Source organism: Populus euphratica, unplaced genomic scaffold, assembly GCF_000495115.2.
Source record: "Populus euphratica unplaced genomic scaffold, PopEup_1.0 scaffold185.1, whole genome shotgun sequence".
In the NCBI taxonomy this organism is placed as follows: domain Eukaryota; kingdom Viridiplantae; phylum Streptophyta; class Magnoliopsida; order Malpighiales; family Salicaceae; genus Populus; species Populus euphratica.
Genome location: NW_011499982.1, coordinates 468,995 through 490,686, shown reverse-complemented (window position 1 = coordinate 490,686; position 21,692 = coordinate 468,995). Strand labels below are relative to the sequence as shown.

The 21,692-nt window shown below is 31.3% G+C and overlaps 2 protein-coding genes and 1 long non-coding RNA gene across 3 annotated transcripts in view; 1 reads left to right on the top strand and 2 right to left on the bottom strand.

Annotated features, from left to right (window-relative positions):
• Positions 1–9,283, bottom strand: part of LOC105139881 (uncharacterized) — a 23,010-nt gene extending 13,727 nt beyond the window's left edge. The window contains exons 1-2 of the long non-coding RNA XR_845058.1: positions 8,841–9,283; positions 4,021–4,026 (exon numbers count right to left, since the gene is read on the bottom strand). This is a non-coding gene — a long non-coding RNA (uncharacterized LOC105139881). The remainder of the gene's footprint in view (positions 1–4,020; positions 4,027–8,840) is intronic.
• LOC105139882 (uncharacterized oxidoreductase At4g09670) lies at positions 5,874–10,211 on the top strand. The gene is made up of 2 exons (XM_011046514.1): positions 5,874–6,430; positions 9,290–10,211. The coding sequence occupies exons 1-2, from the start codon at positions 5,969–5,971 to the stop codon at positions 9,902–9,904; spliced, it is 1,077 nt and encodes a 358-aa protein (XP_011044816.1). The 5' UTR covers positions 5,874–5,968; the 3' UTR covers positions 9,905–10,211.
• A 5,733-nt stretch (positions 10,212–15,944) lies between these two features.
• Positions 15,945–17,938, bottom strand: LOC105139879 (cytochrome P450 78A7-like). The gene is made up of 2 exons (XM_011046510.1): positions 16,860–17,938; positions 15,945–16,761 (listed from the first exon to the last, which is right to left on the bottom strand). Exons 1-2 carry the CDS (start codon positions 17,847–17,849, stop codon positions 16,147–16,149), a joined length of 1,605 nt encoding a protein of 534 aa, XP_011044812.1. The 5' UTR covers positions 17,850–17,938; the 3' UTR covers positions 15,945–16,146.
• Positions 17,939–21,692: the final 3,754 nt, after the last annotated feature.

Here is a 21,692-nt window from a genome sequence, read left to right as displayed (position 1 = left end):
TTTTTTTTTCAATTTCATTCTCATTCAAATTTTTAATTTGTAAGATTTGTTCTTCATTATTTTAATAAACTTGAGAAAAATAAAAAATTAATAAATTATTTTATAGCTCATTTTCCATGGCATAACCAAACACTAGAAAATGTTTTCCAACTTATCTTCTATTATACTGCCAAACATCATAAAATAATTTACTTTTCTGGAATTCACTTTCCTAGAATTCACTTTTCAAGATAAAACTTCTTTCCATCAAACAAATAAGACCGTAATGTTGTTCCTCATTGTCATTACACGTGGATTCAACACCATTACACGTGTAGATTTCTTTCTTTCTTTTCTTATTTTTTAATTGTTAAGCACGTTTTCTTATAACAATAATTCAGTGTTCGCTGCCTTTTGAGCTTGGCAAGTGTATTTATGCTATCCGGATGCTGAGTTATTGATAATTAAGTTTTATAATATTTTTTAATTTATTTTTAAAAATATTATTCTTATCTCATTATTTGAATTGTAAATTTAACAAGTTAATAGTTATTTCAATCTCATAATCTACTCGTGAATTTAACAGGTTAACCTAGTTTGATCTAGGCGGATCCAATATATTTTTGTCTTAATATTGTTTTTAAATATTGTCTTGAATTTTTTTAGTCAAACTATATTTTTAATGTTTTTAATGATTGTTTAAATTATTTTTGGACCTATTAAGTTGACCAGATCATATCGGGTCAACCCCCACATAGTTTAAATAGTTTTTCTACTAGAAAACATGTTAACAAAACCTAAATATTTTTTTACATTAAAAAATTGATCGAGTTGCAGCAAAGCGCATGTCAATTATCTAGTTATTAACATATACTAAAAGGCCTTAGCATTTCACTATAGCATGTACAATGAAACACCAAAGTTTTTATTCACTTTGGTCCTCAAATTTTTTGGCATATACTAAAAAGCGTTAGCTTTATACTTTGACATATTGTTGGTGGCTGAAAACTCAAAATAAATATCGTATTCAAAACATTGTTTGTTAGGGCTCGCAAGCACTATTCCTGTGCCATTGCCTTCAAAACTGGAGGATCTATTGACATATAATTTCCCAAGATGAGATTAATTGCATGGATTCTAAGGGGGTTGACTGCTTAGTTGTTGGGACAGGCTGATACTAGTAATGCATGATCAAATATGTACAGAAATTAAAGGGTGTAAAAATAAATAAATAAAATAAGCTTATCAATATAAAACATACAAACTAAATAAAACAAATTTATTAGACAAAAACAAAGTTTAGTCCACAAAGTCCCTAGTGGAGTTGCCATTCTGTTGCACGTGTGTGGCATCGCAGTGAAAACATCCACCCTCAAAATCTATTAACTTTTATCTATTTATCTAGCAAATATGAGGAGACAAGAAATTCTTGTCTTTTATTAGTGGAAAAATAGAATGAGAGTCGCCATCTAATATTTTGATCACTAGGAATTCTAATTGATCTCAGAGATCAGGTACGAGGACTACTTGCATAAAGAAAAAGTATTAGTATTCCAAATGCCCTATCTAAGATAAGCTACATTGTTTTATTGTCTAATAAAATCTAAGGTCTTGTCATGTTTTCTAATTGTTGTTCCGTTCATGGTCTAACAAAAGTTCTCCTTGGTAAGGATATCCTTATCTTATTAGGTAAAACCTAATCGTTCTAACGTCAACAAAAGAATTTAATATCTGAAATATGTTTTATGTATAAAGTCGTAACACCAGATATTAAAAAAAAATAATTTTTTTTGAAAATTTTGAAATATTGGTCTAGTTCTCGTGACTTTAATAAATTGGTTATTAAAGCCAAAATGCATGCTAATACATATTTTTGAAAATTTCTTTATTGTATGAAAATAATACATGAATTTTTTACTTTTTACTTTTGTTTTATTTTTGAGAGACTTGGCCGGATGCATGAAAACAAAACATTTTATTTTTTTAGTTTTTTGATGAAAACCAGGTATTTTAATACCATATTGGTATCTTTACAGTATAAAAATACAAACCAATATTGATGAAAATACAGTAAAAATATATGAAAAAATCATAAATTTTTAAAATTTTTTGGAGCTGGGTCTCAGCCTGTATGGCTAGGCTAGACCTAACAGGCCTAACCGGGTTATTGGTCCAAGCGAGTGACCTAGCTAGGAAAACAAAACGCAAGCGTGAGTTTCCTCACACGTGCTGCAAATAGAAGTAGGTACTGTTCAAGTGAATTATAATTCACTTGCATACTTAGGAACATATGCAAATAGAAGTAGGTACTATTCAAGTGAATTATAATTCACTTGAATAGTAACATTTGCATTTCACTTGAACAGTGAAATGCAAAATGGAATTGTATGCCCAGAGATGAGGAGAACAAACCTGATGGCGAAAATGATGTTGAAAATAATGTCGAAGACGATGGTATTAACTTACGATCACAGTGATACTAGTGGCGATGGAGAGGAAGCTGACGATGGCTCACGGTGGTTGTAACAGTGGCGGGCAGTGTTTAATGCAATTTTTCTCCTTTTTCCCTCGACACTAGCTTTTGTTTTTTTTCCTTCCTCGTCTGCTTCTATTGTCTTCTCCTTTTTTTTTTTTGATTAACGTGGGTGTCTGGGCCAGCTTATGCGCACCACGACTAATCCCACGGTCCACTGAACATCCTGCAAGCCCAGTGAACAGGTAAGGCACCGCGGGGGTGACAGGCGTACCACACAGAGAGGAGCCAGCAGACATAGGAAGGAAACCACTCGCCAGCCCCACTGCCACTGGGACTCGAACCGAAGTTTGAAAGAAGGCGAGCAGCGCCTTACGCCACTGAGCTACAAGCTGCTTGGTTGTCTTCTCCTATCTTCATTGCCAACAAAGAAGACAATGAATAGTTTTGACGTTTTTTTAAATTTCAAATGGATACTTTTGATTTGATCCTTGGATGTTTTTATAATTTTATAGTCAAGCCCCTAGAAAAACTGTAATTAGATCACTTGATTTTAATGTCTTTTCCGGTTTGGTGCTTGGTTTTGGATTCTTTCAATTAAGTCCCTAATTAACCATCAAACTTTAATAATTATGTAATTAAACTCCTGATTTGATCAAATCAACTTTTAAAAATTATAATTGGACCCCTGAACTTTAATTTTTTCCAATAAAAGCCTAAATTGAATTAAAATCATTTTTTTCTTAAAGTCAAACCCTCCATAAATTCAATTAAACCTTAGATAAAATTTAATTGAGTCTATAAACATCTGATTTTGAATATTTTTTTTTCAAGATTGAATTTTCTTTATCAACAAGGCTTTCATCGGTCAATGATATACTGCTAAATTTAAAACTTTTGTATTTTTGAACCTCTTCAACCAATTTTAACTTTTTTTCGGTATTCCAACATCATTTTCTCACTCCTATTATTTATTGGATTTTTTTTAAATACTTTTTTTTGTATTTTTTGTGTGGAAACCCAAAAAAAGTTAACAACAATAGCCACCCTTTTCTAAGTAGAGAATTTCGAGACCAAGTACCATTTGCTTATAACTACATTTATGTAGTGCAGAAGAGGCCTTCCTATTATGGAATCATAGGTTAAAGCCATGTCTATTAGAGGTTAAGGCATCTAGGGTATGTGCCAATCATGACTAGGATCTCCAAGTCATTTTTTATGGGACTCTTTACGAGACTTTTGATCCTTCAATTCCAATTAAAGAGGTCTTCACAAGAGTCATCTTGATCCTTAAAGCATTAATAGTGATGAGAATTACCTTTACACATTGTTAGTGTTGATGGATAAATAATAGAGTTATAAAATATTTTTATATCTTATTTTATATACAACATTAATGTTGATAAGAATAACCCTTTTATAACATTAATATTGATTGAAATATAACTGTCTTTTAGAGAACTTTTATACACTACTTGATATAGGGAGATGACTATCCTAAACTTTTAACATGCCATGTTAAGGGTTATATAGATAACATTGCGACCTCATATGAGGCTAATAAAGACCATTGACTATATGTTTGGACTTTGAATGATTCTAAATCTAAAGATATTAGATTCAACATCTTTTCAAGCTCAAATGCGTTTGGGTTTGAATGTAGTAGAGCCTAAAAGAGCTAGGAATGACATCTCTTCAGACCTACAAGAACTTGTGCTTAGCATGTAGCCAAGTCTAATGAAGTTGGGTCTGATATCATGCTAAGCCAACATGTATTTAGGTTTAGAGTGTAGCCAAGTCTAAAAAAGTTGGGTGTGACATCTTGGCAAGCCTATATACACTTGGACTAAATGTGCAGTTAAGTCTAGGAGAGTTGAGTATAGAATTTTGTTAAGTCTATATATATTTAAATTTAATGTATGGTCAAATCCAAGGAAGTTAGGTTTAGCATTTTATCAAACCTATAAATATTAAGACTTAATACATTATTGATTAAAAAAATATTAAGTTTAGCATTTTGGTAGACACATACTATTGGTTTTAGTAAGTAATTAAATCCAATGATAATAAACTTGAAAATAAAATTAGACCCCGTTAATTGAACTTGATATTTATCAGCTCATACATGTTAAGTTATCGGGCTGTCTTTGTCATAAATGAATTTAATATAAAAAATATATATTGATCTATCACGAAACTGCCTCTGCAACCCTCTCTTGACACCCCTGTTCTGTCTTATTACTCATCACTTCTGTTCACTAAAATCCAAAAGCCTTAAATAATCTTATCCCGAATTTTGCTTTCACTGCCACAATAATAATTCTGTTATCATGGCTCGCTCCCATGCTGTTTCTCCACCATGAGTTTGAGACCTCATGACCCAATTGGACTCATCCTTTCCGGGGGGTCATTTCAACAGTCCTCTCTTTGAAGCAGCTCGTTGGTTGGGCGGGGGGCGGCGGCGGCGGGGGGGCGCACAATTGTTTAGGGGTTAGTTTTTATCTTTTGTTCTATTTCTAAAATGGTGCTGGTTTCCAGAGTCTTCTTTGAGAATATGGTTGGTTGTTTTTCAACTGTTTTTAATTTAAAAAAATATTAATTTATTTTTTAAAAATTATCTAAAAATACCAAAAAATATTAATTTAAAATAAAAAATAAAATTTTTTAAAATTTTTTCGAACTCTTTTTTAGTGCTGCATTTGTTTGTGGCTGCAATTCCTGATTTTCCCTTTTTCTTTCTTTTTATTGAAACTGCATTGTTTACGGGGAGCAAAGAGACAGGGGTGTGACCTGTAAGGATTGTTTTCTGGGATTTTAGATAGACAAGCAGAATGAGTGAAGAGTGAGCTTTGTTTTCGAGGGACAGTTTTATCGATTCATAACAATCAAAAGAGGATTGTGATGTAAAATAATTGTTTTATGTAAAAGCTTTGTAAGATTTTAAAATGTAATTTATATTATTTTTTAAAATAATTTTTTTTTTAAGTTTGAAATTTATATATATTGATATTATTTTTTATTATTAATTAATTTTAATTAAAAAATAAAATGAAAAAAATAAATTCATAACTATTTAATCAATAAACTTTAATATATATTAAAAAACTATTACATCCAAACATTTAAAAAATTAAATAAAATATGTATATTTTAATATTTCATAATTAAGGTATCATAAATCTCAAACTTATTAGAAATTTATATATTAATCAATTTTAAAATTTCAAGAATTAGTTGAGATGGAAATAAAATAGTCTGCATATTTATATTAATAAAAAAATATTAAATAAAATTATTGAACAAAACTATAATATATAATTTATATGGTGGTCATTGGATCCCTATCTATGAATAGAAGCCTCGCTCGGTGGCCATTGGATCCCCTATCTATAAATAGAAGCCTCGCTATTGCGTCTTTCGCACGAGCACTAAACGATCGTTACAAAAGATTAAAAAAAAAAAAAAAAAAAAACCGTTGCTTCTACCACCTTCTCTCCTGCGACTCCAGGTAATCAAATGGCCGAAAAACCTATTCGGTTTGGAATAATCGGGTGCGCAGAAATTGCCCGAAAATTGTCTCGCGCAATTACTTTAGCACCCAACGCTGAACTTTCTGCTGTTGCTAGCCGCTCCTTGGATAAAGTCTCCGCTTTTGCCAAAGCCAACAACTTTCCACCCAGCGCGAAGATTTATGGCTCTTATGAGGACCTCCTCGACGACCCAGAAATCGATGCCGTCTATGTCCCTTTGCCCACCAGCCTTCATGTCAAATGGGCATGCTTGGCTGCCCAGAAGAAGAAGCATATCTTGTTGGAGAAGCCTGTTGGGCTTAATGTTACGGAGCTTGATAAAATCGTGGAGGCTTGTGAGGCAAATGGAGTGCAAATTATGGATGGAACCATGTGGATTCATAATCCTAGAACTCATAAGATGAAAGAGTTCTTGAACGATAAGGAGCGGTTTGGAGAGCTAAAAAATGTAAGTTTTAAATCTTTTCTTTTGTTATTATTACTATTCCTTTCGGGTAATTTTGTTATTTTCAGTCAATTATGGATTTTGTGCTGTTTATAGCCAAGTTATTTGGATAGAATTACTTAGCGTACGTTTTGTGCAGTATATCCAATATTTACATTTATATATGGCTGATTTCTTTTTTTGGATTTGTATTAGGGAGAGCTAACATTTTGGCAAAAATAGGGTTTTATTTGATTTCTTAGCTTGCATCATGTATCCATTTGTTATTGATCGGACAAAAGAATCCCTTTGTTTCTAATTCTAGATATGTAAGATGAAGTAATTGTAAAAAAATGTCATTTTATATCGTATTCCCGGCCCCATCTATGATAGGACGATGTGACTCGAGGAATTGTAGTCTATTTTGGATCTACTCCAATATCCAGACTGTAACATAATGCTTGAGAAACACTGATTTTATATCTTTCGCTTTACGTTGCATCACCATTTCCTCCATATATTTGACTTAATTACCAGAGGTTCCTTATCCTGTTTAGGGGAACTTGTTTTGTTGGTACACAGTTCATCTGCTCCACTCCTGATTTTCATCCCTCTAACCTACCTAGCCATGAGAAGGTTGACCTCGTTATTTGAAGTTTCGCTACTTCATCATCATTGACACCATTCGCCAACCAAACTTATCTCTTGTTGTCTTGGTTTGCATTAGTTAGAATGATAGGGTTATGCCATTGTGTAGTTAATTGGTGAAATAATGTGAGGTACAATAAAGCTACCATGTTTTACTCATATGAGTGTGATTTTTATGCTATAGCTTATTTATGCTCAAACAAAACTTTAAATTTATTTTGATTTTTTTTTTTTTTATAATGGGATTGGTTGAGGTCTTCTGTTCTTTAAAAGTGGTTTTAAACTTCCATTTGTAACGTGTTAAATATATTCTTTTTTGAAGTGACTTGATGCTGCTGCTTCATTCTTTGCTAACCTGTGAATTTAGCAGTTTGCTAATCTTCGTTTTTGGCTAGGTTTGCATTAATTATAACCCGATGCCTTTTGCCCATTGCTCTTGCTAGGAAACCTGAATTTACAATGATATCAAATTTTGCAAATGTTTTACAATCCTATTCCACTGATACCAAAATGGATCATCAAACGTATATTTGCTGGCATTGAAACTTTGAACTCGTGTTTTAATTTGGCAAAAGCTTTTCTGACACTGCCAGGTTATTTTGAAACCCAATGCATCCCAATTGTTCTGTTGATGACACCATCTTAGCCCCCGTTTCTATGCTTGTTTGGAATGTTTTGAGTGGGATGGTTAGCAGGGATTGGGCGCAGGCCTCGTGAGAAGTCAAGAATTGGGTATTGATAACATTTCCATGCCCACTGGGAATTTGTGGATTGCTTTATCACTGAAAGCTTTTCCTTTAAAGGGAATGCTAAAATTATGGAATTGGTGAGTTGGGTTGGGTGCATGTGTGACCGAGTGTGTGATTGATATTGTGGTATATGATGTTTTTTAAAAGTATTTTTATGCTTGAAAATACATGAAAATGATTTTTTTTAAATTATTTTTGACATCATTACATCGAAGCTATTAGAAAATATTAAAAAATAATAATCAAATTGATGTTTTTTCAAATGAAACACAAAAACAAATAGTGCTTGAATCTATTTAATTTGCGTATCTTATACACATATAGATTAAGTTGGAATCATTATGTGTTATATGGTTTGTTTCTACTCATTTCTATGAAATATATTATTATTCTTAACAAAATCTAAAACAGGAGGTGAAGTTAGTGTTTAGATCCTTCTGAACAATTTTTTTTAAGATTTTTTTTACAAATTCATTCTTTAATATTGAATTTATTAGGAATTAAACTTTATAATTTGTTTCAATTTGCTTTTTATGAGATTGTTCTGGTTCTATGACTCAGATTGCAAGTTTGGAGGGTTAACCTGAATTGATTCGGGTTGTTTGTTTTTGTGTCATTTTTTTTTAATTTAACTTTTTTTTCCTACTTCTATACTTTAACATTGGGTTGATTGAGAATTTATTTAATTTAATAATTTGTTTTGATTTATTTTATATGAAGTTATCGCAGTTTCAAGTTAATTTGAGTTGACTCTAGTAATTGTTTGGGTTATATTTTTAATTTTATCCTTTAACATTGAGTTTATCAGGGATTGTGCTTCATAATTTATTTCATTTTGTTTTTTGTGAGTTGCCGTCTTTTTTTTTTCAAAAAGATATCTTGAATTTTTTTAGTCAAAATATGTTTTTATTGGCTGTTCTGATTGTTTTTAGATTCACAAAGTCAACTGGGTCATACCGAGTGAATTCCAACATGGTGCGCGCGCGCACGCGGTTCTACTAGAAAACATGTTAACAATGCCTAAGTTTTTTTTTTACATTTAAATTTTTTTGATGCAAGTCAATGATCTATTGTTGTCATAAAATCCCATTTGGTAGAACACTTTGTGCTGACATCCATTTGGGATGATATGGAAGCTAAGCATGAGTGAGCTAGGTTGGGTTTGTTAAATCCGAAGATCTAAACCAAGCAAAATATGGACTTCTTTAAAGCCTTGAAAACGAAGGGTCTTTTAGGCTTCCTTGACCTGATTGTTTATGATTTTAGTGTTTGCTAAGTTAATTCTTCAGTGTAGCCATTAGGAAAAAAAATATTGACAAGTTTAAATATGAAATCAATGTACAAGTACTGGGGTACAGTATAAGGCTGTTGTGGGAGAGTTGTGAAGATATTATGTGTTTGCTTTCTCATGCAACAAGCCAGCAGCAAATCAATTTCTAATATACACATGTTTTTGGTGTCATAAAATTTCTTTGGAGTCCTGCAGATACACAGCTGCTTTACATTTGCTGGTGATGAGGATTTTCTCAAAAATGACATTCGTGTGAAGTCAGATCTTGATGCTCTCGGTGCTCTCGGTGATGCGGGGTGGTATGGCATCAGGTCAATTCTATGGGCTGTTGACTATGAACTGCCGAAAACTGTAACAGCGTTGCCTGGGCCTGTTTTAAATGAAGCAGGGGTTATTTTGTCTTGTGGTGCTGCTCTGCATTGGGAAGATGGGAAAGTGGCAACTTTCCATTGCTCTTTTTTGGCTCATTTGACAATGGATATTACTGCTATTGGAACCGCGGGGACTTTGCATCTCAATGATTTCATAATTCCTTTTGGAGAGAAGGAAGCGTCGTTCACAACAGTTACAAAATCTAGGTTCACAGATCTTGTGACAGGTTGGGTGCCTGTGCCAAGCCAGCACACTGTAACCACAGATCTCCCCCAGGAAGCTTGCATGGTGACAGAGTTTGCCCGCTTGGTTGGAAATATTAAAGCAAATGGCGCAAAACCCGATCCAAAGTGGCCAAGTATAAGCAGGAAAACACAGCTTATACTGGATGCAGTCACGACGTCAATTGCCCAAGGTTCAAAGCCTGTTGAGATTTAATCAAAGACATATCTTGCTGGCGCTGCTTCCTTTCATTGGACTGGACTCTATCTATTGTCAAATAACACATAATTGCCATCTTGTCCATTTCTTTGCAAATGAGATTTGTGGCATGGGAATGTCTGTTACAGTGTTTGATGATCGCATGATGTGTCTTTTAAAAAAAATGCGGCTTCAAGCTTTGATTGTGATTTCGAATGAAATCCACATAATGGACTTTCATTCGTTTTGAAACTCATCTTGTCTAGTTAAATATTATATATTCAGGATTTCTGCTTTTATATTGGGCCATGTGGATTTGTTTTTAGAATTGGGTCTTCTTTTAAAGAAATATTTTGTGCTAGTGAGTTGGAAGTGCTAGGTGCTCTGCGGTTCTGTTTCTGCAAAGACGAAGGGAGTTGGAAATATGTATGTGCTTGCGTGCGTGCGTGCTTATCCGAGGGAGAGGCTGGATGTCAACTAACGCTTTTCTTCGCTGCAAGACAGCAGGGGCCCAAGTCTACAGCTCTTTCGATTGACTCCTCTACAGCTCTCCCGACCAGCCTCTGTCGAATGAGCCTGCTTGGCAGCTGAGGAGAAGCATCTTTTGTTAGAGAAGGCAGTTGGGCTTCATGCTGGAGAGTGTGATAGGATTTTGGAAGCTTGCGAGCTGGTTAACGAAGAGCATTTTGGATGGTATATACAAAATATCTTAGTGCGATTTAAAAATATGAGTTAAAATTCAATAAGATTTAACAAGCTTAGCCACTTTTTGTTAGTTAATTTTCTTTCTCTTTTATATTTATAGATGACATATACTTCTTCATTGATGCATATGGTATGGAAATTAATTTTTTTTATAGTATTATTTAAATTTCATCTAATATAACACATGGATTTTGATCAATAATATGGATCTTTCTTAGCACTGAACTTAACATTATATCATGATTTGTATACATCTAAGATAAGATAACTGTGAAGTTACCAAATTGATATGAATAGTTTTATTGATTTTTTTCTGTAATTGATATAGAATAATTATTCTGTAATTATTATCAAAACATTTTGATGTTAGGATTGAACTATGATACTGCGAAAAGTATCTAGTGGAATCCTATAAAGTATTTGCTGGGGCTTATTTTTTTTTTAATAAAAAAACACATACAAGTAGGAGAGAAATTTTAAAGGATATATTTTTATCATTTATTATGGGTCATGAATTCTATTTTTTTCTCTTCTCTATGCGTTAGTCTTTTTCTTCAAGGTGGGCGAATTGAGTAACTTATTATTTGGTATCACCATAACTATACCACTTCAATCATTCTAGTTTCAATTAATTATATATGTATAATTGTTATTAATCTTTTAATATTCTATGTCAAATCTCTTGATCATATAGAATATTAAAGAGTTGAGAATTTTGTATATTGAATTTTACTAATCACATGATATCCATGTTAATTCTTTATATATCTTTAGGATCAATTTTATCCTGTAAATCGATCTAATTTTTTTCCCTATAAAAAATCTAGGAAAACACACGTGTTCTTAAAAAAAAATAAAAAATCAAGACTTATGTTTTTAGCTTGACCGAGTCAATCAGCTTCCCTAATTTTGATAATATAAATAAAAAATAAGAAAAAAAGTTTTCAAAAACTGGTTTAATTCCATTCAGGTTAGCATGTAAATTTTATGATTTGGTCGGAACACTAGGAAAACTCTGTCGAAAACAAATTGAAAGCTCAATTATCATGTAATTCAAAGTTAAAAGGTGAAATTGGTAAGAAAAAATACATAAAAAAAGAGAAATGAAAAAAAATCCTAGTCAAACTAAGTCAGTCTATTAACTCTAGGACCATGGACATAAAATTGAGTGTGTTTGAGATTATGATAGTGATGGTGGTTCAAAGTGATTTTCACTTAGAAATGCATCAAAATGAATTTTTTTTTTTGATATTGACACAACAAAACGATATAAAAATATATATATTTTTTACTTTAAGCAACACAAATTCAAAATTTAAGGGAACGTTGTTTGCACTGTTTTCTCAAATACACTCAAAATAAAAAAATGGAAAATAAAAAAAATATAAAGACCAATTCCTAATAAATCAAACATTTAAGGATGCAATTTTTTAAAAAATCAATAAATAACCTAAAAAAAGATTAAGATCAATTTGTGTTAATATTTGAAACCCATGACCCTAATCATGAGCTTGTAATTAACCCCATCAAAAGTAAACCCAAAATTTAATTACAAAACACCATGAGATGAAATATGAATGAAAAGGAAACAAGAAAAGTAAAGCCAAAAAATAATGAAGTAAAATTTTCAATTACAAAACACCATGGGATGAAATATGAATGAAAAGGAAACAAGAAAAGGAACCAAAATAAAATAAAGAGCAATAAAAAAAATAGATAAAATTTGACATTAAAGAAAATCAAGATTGAATGTTGAGTATGGATGGACAAGTGTTTCAGATTTCTTGATATTCATACTCTATTTGTTACACACCGGGTAAAAAATTTAAATATATATAAACCATCAATTGGATTTTGGATATCCATATGAATATCAAAACAGAGAAAATGTTCAACAAATATATTTATATATTATAACTATACATTTCATGTTATGTTTCGACGGATTTCAAATTGAATTTTATAATATCTATTCTTTATCCATTATATATTGGGTAAGATAACCATAAAAAAAAAAATAACTATTCATGTGAAATATCCATTGAGTTTGGATTAAATTGTCATCTCTAATGTTGATGAATGAAATTACTTATCCTTTTGAATACCCATTATCTAAGAACTATTTATTATTAGACAAAAAATAAATTAACTAATATATAAATTTGAAATGTGTGTGTGTATATGTGTACATATCAAATTATTCAACTAATATATAGCACATTGTATTAAAAAAAATCTAAATGTTTTACAAATATATTTGTATAATATAAATATATATTTTGGGTTAGGTTCAAGCGGTTTCAAGTTTATTTTGATAATATTCACACCTCATTTATTATTCATTAGACCAAAAAACACCAACCTATTCAAAGCGAGACATGATGGGTCAAGGTGACACTCTATTGTAATCTCTAATTTTAATGGATGAATTTGAAAACAAAATTGAATTAGAAAAAGGATAAAAATGAAATAAATAAAAATAAAAATAATAAGAATCAAAATTAAATAAAAATTAAATGAAATTATATGATGATGGATGAAATTGAAAAACAAAACATTAACATATAAAAGATAAAAATCAAGAGAATGAGAAATTTGAAATAAAAAATAAATGAAATCAAATGATAGGGATTAAATTGGAAACAAAATTTAATGAATAAAAGTGAAAAAAAAAACAAAATAGATGGAAATCAAACAAATGAGGACTATATTGTATAAATAGGAAATCAAACGAATGAGGAATATATTGTATAAATAAAACAAATGAAAGGAAGCTTTTGTATTTTGCCTAAAAGATGAGAGACAAAAGGGAAAGGAGGAGAAAAAAGTCCATTGGAGACATATTGTAGGGGTGAGCAAAAAATCTGAAAAACTGCTTAAATCGAAAAAACAGAACCAAGAAAAAAAAATTAAATTAATCAACTAGAAAACCCAAAATAATTTTTGGTTTGGTTTGATTTTGTTTTTTAAATGCCTGAAACTGATTGAACCGGAATGAGCCAAACCGGTTCAACCATAACCATGAAAAATAAAAGAGATTATCATAATCTCTAACCTAAACCAATACCCGCACCCCCACTCTTTGTTTTTGCCTCTCATCTTTCTATGTAGTCTCTTTTTTTTTTTGTTTTTGTTTCTGGCTCTCATCTCTCCCTATAGCCACCTCATATATATAAGACCCAATTACCTCTAATTTTGATTGAAATTTATAGAAAAGCCAAAGTGAAATGATGAAAACGCCTATTGATTCCATTTAAAGAAAAACAAGATTGAAAGGGTAGTTAAGTAATTACACTGTTCACAAAATTAAAAAACAATAAACACCCCTTGCCCTAAGGTTATAATCTTTGTTTTTAAAGGGTAAATTAATAATTTCATTATACAATAAAAAATAAAAAGACCAATATACTCCTAAAAAAATTGGTAATGCTAATTGAACTCTATGAAAAAACTATTTTACCCCTTAAAACTCATCCATTTCCTTACAATTACAGAGGAAACAATTGTTAGTACACTATAGCATTTCACAATGCATGAATTCTTTCTTCATAGTGAAAGGCCGATCAAGCTTATTATATATATATTGTAATTGATATTGATCTTAGCTTAAAAAAATTAAAAAACTTTTCTAGATGAGGGAATTGTAAAATATCGATCCATGATGGATGGTGGTCCTATCTCTTATAGGTTTAATGTAGCATTTGATTACTATCTTGAAATAAAAGAGACGAAGACAATAGAGACAAGACATAAAATAATACAAAGAGAGAATAATGTTTAGTAGTGATGTACAAGATAAAATTATTTTTTTGTATCTTGTTTGGTTATGGTGGATAAGACATAATAATTATAAAAAAATTTATTTTACCCTTAATATGTGTTGTTGTCAAACTAACATATATATATATATATATTGTAATTTAGTTTATATTGAATGTTGAAATTAATAATATTTTAATAACGTTTGTCATAAAACCAGGATTGACTTGACAATTTGACCATGAATCTAAATTGATATGATTTTAAAAAAAAATAGAGAAAGAATTTGCTTGACTTAACCCAGTCAAAAACATGTTTAATTTTTTGATTTTTTTTTGTTAAAACAAGGTAGTTTTGATTATTTTTTAAAAAGATTTGGGGTCAATAGGGTTGACTCTCCCGACCCGTGACTTGAACTTTGTCTTGAGTCGACTCCCGGGTTAAATTTTAAAACTATGATAATAATCACTTTTACTCATACATTGACTTGTTTAACCCATGTTGATACTCCCGAATTGTGACTTAAGTCTCGCCTTAGTCGACCTTCAAGTCTAGTTTTAAAATTATGATATTAACAACTTTTGTTCTTACATTTATTTGAGTCAACCTGAGTTGACTATCCTAATCAGTTAGGCCTTGCCCCGGATTGATCATCGAATCAAGTTTTTAAACAATAATACTAACTATTTTTATTTTATGTTAACTCGGGTCAACCTGAATTGATCCTCCTGACATATAACTTGAATCTTACCTCAGGTCAATCCTCAAGTCGAGTTTGAAAACTGTAATAATAACTTCTTTTTTTTCTCCTTATATTGACTTGGATCAACGGTCAACTATATTTATGACCCGAGACCTTTCTTAGTTTCACTTTTAAATTGAATTTTAAAACTATGATAATAATAATTTTTATTCATACATTGACTTGGATCAATGTAATCTATTACCTCGGCGTCGATCATTGATATGGGCTTTACTTCATATTAACCCCAAGTTGAGTTTTAAGACTATTAAAAATTATTTTTTATCTTTATATGTTTTAGTTAAATAATTTTAAAATTGAAATTTTTTTATAATGATATTGTAGAAATAAAAAATAAAAAATATTATCTTTAGAGACATTTTCTTTTTATCTCATCTTTTGAAAGTATAAAAATTCACTTTAAAATTATTATAAAGACAAATTAATTTTTATTTTTTTATCTATTCAACTAAACATATTTCTATCTTTATTGTTATTGTCTTTTATGTTTGGATAATAATAAAAATACTATTTAAAAAAATAATCTAAATTATCGTTTCTCTCTTCGTTGATTTTTTTTATATATATATAAAACAAATTCTACAATCGTTTTCAATTATCAATCTAACACTTAGCTGGCTGCTCTAGATCTAATTGAAAAAAAGAAAAAAGATAATTTAAGAATACGACAACGATCCATCCAAAACACAAATATACTCTTTATTTTTATAGGTACCAGAATACACGCTTGAAGAGGCAATTATGACCAAATTAGCTTATTGAAATACAAAACATTTAGCGGTATAAATCATATTGTAATGAATACAGAACAAACCACATAGCAATGTCATCTCACGCACCCTTCAATTTTTACATAAACCCAATTTCGTAATTATACAGTCACCTTCACATCACCCTTTAATTACCTTTATTCTTAATTTAACCACATATATGTTTCAGGATCCGTGGACACGAAAAAAAAAAACATATTAAATCACTGAAAATTATAAATTCAAGTCCTCAGATCAGACCCAAATTCTAGGAAAGTTGAACATCATTCTTTTGGAATAGCCACGGCGGAGAGAGGCTTCTTCATTTCACATGAAAGTCTCAGCACTTCGCTTAGGTCAACTGGGTGATGCGTGTCCTGGACCCACTCAAAATGGCGCACCAACTTAGCCACCCAAAGGCTCACTGTCACAAGTCCCATGTTCTTACCAGGACAAACCCTACGTCCAGCCCCAAATGGTGCAAGTCTGAGGTCACCTCCTCTTACATCCACATCAGTACCACCTTGTCTCTCCAAGAACCTCTCAGGCTTAAACACCAAGGCATCCTCCCATACTCTTGGGTCATGGGTTATGGCCCACATATTGACCATTGCAGTGGTGTTGGTGGGGACCACCATGCCATTACTGAGGTGGACTTCTGATGTGGACAACCGAGCCCATGAGAGGAGGGGCCCAGGAGGATGTACTCGTAAGGTTTCCTTGATCACAGCCTGTAGGTATGGCAATTTAGCTACGTCAGCATCCTTGACACTCCTGTTTCCAACGATAAAGTTCAGCTCGTTCCGCAGCTTGGCTTGAATCTCAGGGTTCAAAACCAACTCTGCCATGATCCACTCAGTCAAAAGAGCGGTGGTATCGGTGCCACGAAAGATCATCTCCTGCACACAGCGAATTAAACCCATAGTAATCAGTACACCGCTTGTATATAGAGAAACATTTAAGGCAGCTAACTTAAAAAAATATATTAAATACTAACCCATAAAACAGCAACCATGTCATCCTCATCAAGTTTCTCTTCACCCTCCAAAGAAAGCAAAACATGGACGAAATCAGCGTTTTCAAATTCATTTTTAGGCTTCGTAATTCTATGCTCGTCAATGATTTTATTAACGAGTTTCTTGACTCGAGGAACAAGAAGACAACAACGTTGTTTGATGCGAGAAGGGTCATAAAAGTAGTTCAGCCACGGGAGATAATCAGACCAGTTAAAAGCACCCAAGAGCTCAAAACCTTCTCTAACAAGTTCTTGCAATTCTTTTGCCTCCTCATTATTGTGCATTAAGTCATATCTTTTTCCAAAAACAGTACCCATAATGTTATTAATAGAAGCATTTTGAAGATGTTTACGCAAACAAACAATTCCACGGAGGGATTGCTCATTATAAATGCCACTCAACATATTAGCACAATCAAGCTGGCGCCATGGCTCATAAGCAGCGATGCGCCTCGGTGCAAATAAATGAGCTGATGCAATTCTTCTAAGGAGGCGCCAATAAGCCCCGTTTGGTGCAAAACCAATGGCTCGGCTAAACATGATGCTTTTAGCCGATAGCTTGATGGGACGGTCAGCGAAGTGAGGAGATGTCAAGATTTCACGAGCGATTTGAGGGTCGGAGGTTACAATGGCAGGAGTGGAACCTAAGCTAAAAGCCATGAGCTGAGTTGCGGCTTGGCTTGACGCCATGCAAGCGAGGGTGCGATGGGCCAAGCCGCGGCTTAAGCTGAATAAGCTTCCAAATAAGGGCAGGCCTCGTGGACCTGGGATTGGGACATTACCCTTTTGGTTTCTGCCATTTTTCCAGGCTAGGCCACCAGTTGAGGAAGCCCAAGTTAGCACGGTAATGACCAAGAATGATGCTAAGACAAAGAGCAAGATTAGAGGGTCTGACAATTTTTGGGTTTGTAACATAGCAGGGAGTGCAAACATCCACCAGCTTGAGTCGACAGGAGTTGGAAACAAATCCATTTCTAGAGAGAGAGAGAGAGAGAGAGAGAGTCTGTGCGTGTGAGGGAGGGAGGGTATTGTAGAATGTGTGGATAAAGGCCAACGGGTTTTGGTTTAAATAGGTGTGTTTTGGTAGCTGCTTGTATGGATACGTGAAGTGAGAGCAAAATTGCTATCTAAGATTTAGATTATTAAGATTTTAGGATGCCCAAGTGTGAAAACTCGTGCATGCGATTTAATTTATTATTCAAGTCCCACTGTAGCAGGTTGAGTGGCAAGTTGCCCTGTATAGTTTGGTGCATGTTGTGAAGTCAACTTCAGGCACCATATCAGTTTCCAATTTCATATCACAAGATGCCCCATATCTTAAATGATTCTTGATATGTGAATGGCAGAACATCAAGCTTTCCTTTCTCTTAATTTTCTCTAGAAGTGCGATGGGTACATTGGCACAATTGTGATTTGGGAATTGTTACCTGATGCGATCAAATATATATGTGACTATCTTCGTTCCAACTGATCAAATTGTCATATCGTCCTTTGCAAAGATGTAATTAAGAGCAAGAAAAGAGAAAGACCACTGATCAACAGTTGGGTCTTATATATCATGGCAGCTAATGATTTGCGAAACCAGATTTAGATCGAGTCCTCAGACTTTGTTATAGTAAATGAAGGTTATTATCCACTGTTAAGAAGCTGTGAATAAAGAAAGAAAAAGATTAAAAGTTAATATAAAACCTTCCAGCAAGTCGGATATTTACTTCTGCTGTCCCGTCTGGGAAAAGCACAAATTTTTTAACCAAGAACCTGAAGCTTTTTATTGAACCATCGTAGGCAGAAGACTGTAGGGTGCTGGAAAGTGCAAAAAATATTAATCTAGCGGGGGTGGAATGGAATCGTGGGATGTTATTAAATTAATTTGTTAGTGTTATGCTTACATATTAACCTAGAATTAGTACCCGGCCCATCTCGAACAAATTAAATTTAACAGTATATTAAACAGTTTATACATTCATCTTGAAAACTCAAAGTCCACGATCTCCAAGACAAAAAAAAAAAAGAAAAAAGAAAAAAAACCCTTTTTGGATCCACTTTCTTTGGTCTTTTCTCTCAAGGGAAAATTGGTGGAGTCTTTTCAATCTTGTGAAACTATAAAATAGACGTAACAATGTTGAATTTATAAGATGCTTTTGGTCGTCCACCGGTTCGATGGAGAATTGAAAGGGACATGTGTTTGGTTCATATATATGGGTAAATTTTGGATATAAAATATTTATTTCAAGGTTAATTTATCACAAGTCATAGATATTTAATTTTTAATAGTAATCTATACGAATTACAAATGAAAATTTTTTTAAACCTTTTTAGAATTGAAAAATTACTATACCTTAAAGTTTTTTTTTTTTTTATGTTTTAGGCGTTGATATAATATACTTTTCTTATATTTCTTTTAGAAAATAAGAGACAATATTCTATTTATAAAAAAACCTAAGAACCCTATAAATGATAAAATATCAATTTACCCTTAAAATAATGTTATATATATTATATTATAATAATTTTATAAATTTGTTTAATCAAATTCTTACTAGAGTTTTTCAGGTTTAAAATTGTAATAACCTATATTACTTACATTTAAGTCTTTAATTTTTAAATTTTATTTACAATCAAGTAACACTTGATTAATTATTTTTTTAATTTCTGATTAATAGTTCTTATATATTTGATTTATTAGATTTTCTAATAAATTGACCTAAATATAAATCATAATTCTAAATAAAATAAGATTAAATAAATAAGATTATTATTAATTTAATAATTGATTGATTTATATTTGAAAATCAAGTAATGTCTAATAACCTGCCATGATCCTTCAAATATTAGAAAAGTCATAAGTTATGTGACTTAATTTTTGAGTTACTAATTTCTCGGTGTAATTATTATCCATTCATCAAGAATGTTTTGATTTAAATATTGTAATATAGAGTATATCTGTTTTATCAAATCATGTTAGTTCTCAAGTTAATATTATAGTCATTGATTATTTGAAAAAGATTTTCGAACTATTTTCAAAATTCATTCCATTTTGACCAATTATTTTACAATCAATACTATTTAAAAAGATATGAAACATTTTTTTTAATTCACCTAAGGTGATAAATCCTCTCTTGACTACTCAAAAACTTTCATATAGTTTATGATATACTCAATATCTATACGTTTGTTACCTTTAATAAGGATAACATGTGGTCAGGATCAAAGTATAACACTTCATTTATATGATAATTTAATGATATTAATTCTAAGAATCACTTATACAACTATCGCGATAACCTTGTTCGTAGATAGAAGTGATCCCTCTATATGGACTTATCTTGTGGGTCAGTTCAATGTACATGTTTATGGGTCAGTTCAGTATATATGTCATATGACAAAACACTTGTATATTAATTTCATGTATCCTTCATAGAACAACTATTTGCTTTCATAAAGAAATTATATCCTTCATACATTAATTTATGAGAACAACTATTTGCTTTCATAAAGAAATGAGCATAATATATACTGGTCTAAACAACTCTAATTAATTTTAAATATTAATAGAACATTGACCATGAACATTTAGAAATAATACTTTGATGTAATAAGAATATCATAATTATAACATCTTTATAATTTTCTTTGCAAATTATTTTTGCCTCGTAGATTTTATCTTTATTAATTAAATATTAGATTCATTAATAAAATATAAATAAATATTAAAGATAAAGAAAATTTTTATTGATAATAAATATATTTTACATGAATAAAATTAGCGCTACATATAACTAATCGATTGTCTACATAACACATTCATTAAAAATATATACAAGTTTCTCAAAAGAGGCTATATATAATTATAAAACTTGTCTAGAGTTATGTCAAAAATAAAACACACAAATATTTCACCTTCCAAGCTTTGATTGACTCAACACTTTTAAATTGTGAATTTATTAACCCTTATATTTATAGGAAGATTACAATCTTTAACTATCATAATCCAATAAAGATTTAATTTAACTAGTTAAATAAGGTTTCTAGTTAACTGGTCTAATACATTTTTTTAAATTAAGGATTCCTACTTATATTAGGATTTCAATTAATATCTCAACAATCCCTCATTTAAATTAATGTGTTTAAACATTCAGTTTAGCAATGAGTGAACTTTTATTATAGGAATTACCTTATATAAAAATATAATTATGTGTAGTGCATTATATGTTTGTTTTTGTAAACAACCTTAGCTATATAAATAAAAGAGGATGGTTATTGTATCTTTATCGAGTCTTTTATTATACTAAAAAACTTTATCTTATATACTCTTTTCAACTTGATATCAAAGCCATATTTTGACAGAACTCTTCATAGATCCTAATTATAATCAAATTGTGACCTCCTCTAATTTTTTTCAATATATTGGTTGTCTCATTTGCACCTACTATGCTAATGCTTTATCCTTCTAGTTTTATTGCACTGATTGCTCCTCCATCATTGTTTTTGCGTCACCAACCTTTATTCTAAATGCTATTGAATAAATTAAGGCATCTTTTCCCTTAATTGTTGTCGCTGCTGCCATTTCTAGTCTTCATTATGGTGGTGCTTTTATGATCCCTCTCTTTAATACTCATCAAGTTATCTTCTTGAAGTTGACCGACACAAACTTTTTGTATTAAAGAATGCAAATGAAGACATACTTATTAGGATAAGAGGTGTATACAGGTTAGTAAATAGAGTTTTCATTTTAATTGAAAAATAGGTTAGTAGATAGAGTTTTCATTTTAATTAATGAGTTTAATGAGGTTGATGGATTTAAGATTTATGTTG

Coding starts and splice junctions, on each gene's coding strand:
- LOC105139882 (XM_011046514.1), top strand. CDS start 5,969: ATGGCCGAAAAACCTATTCGGTTTGGAATAATCGGGTGCGCAGAAATT. Junction 6,431..9,289: donor GGTTTGGAGAGCTAAAAAAT/GTAAGTTTTAAA, acceptor GGAGTCCTGCAG/ATACACAGCTGCTTTACATT.
- LOC105139879 (XM_011046510.1), bottom strand. CDS start 17,849: ATGGATTTGTTTCCAACTCCTGTCGACTCAAGCTGGTGGATGTTTGCA. Junction 16,762..16,859: donor ACATGGTTGCTGTTTTATGG/GTTAGTATTTAA, acceptor CGCTGTGTGCAG/GAGATGATCTTTCGTGGCAC.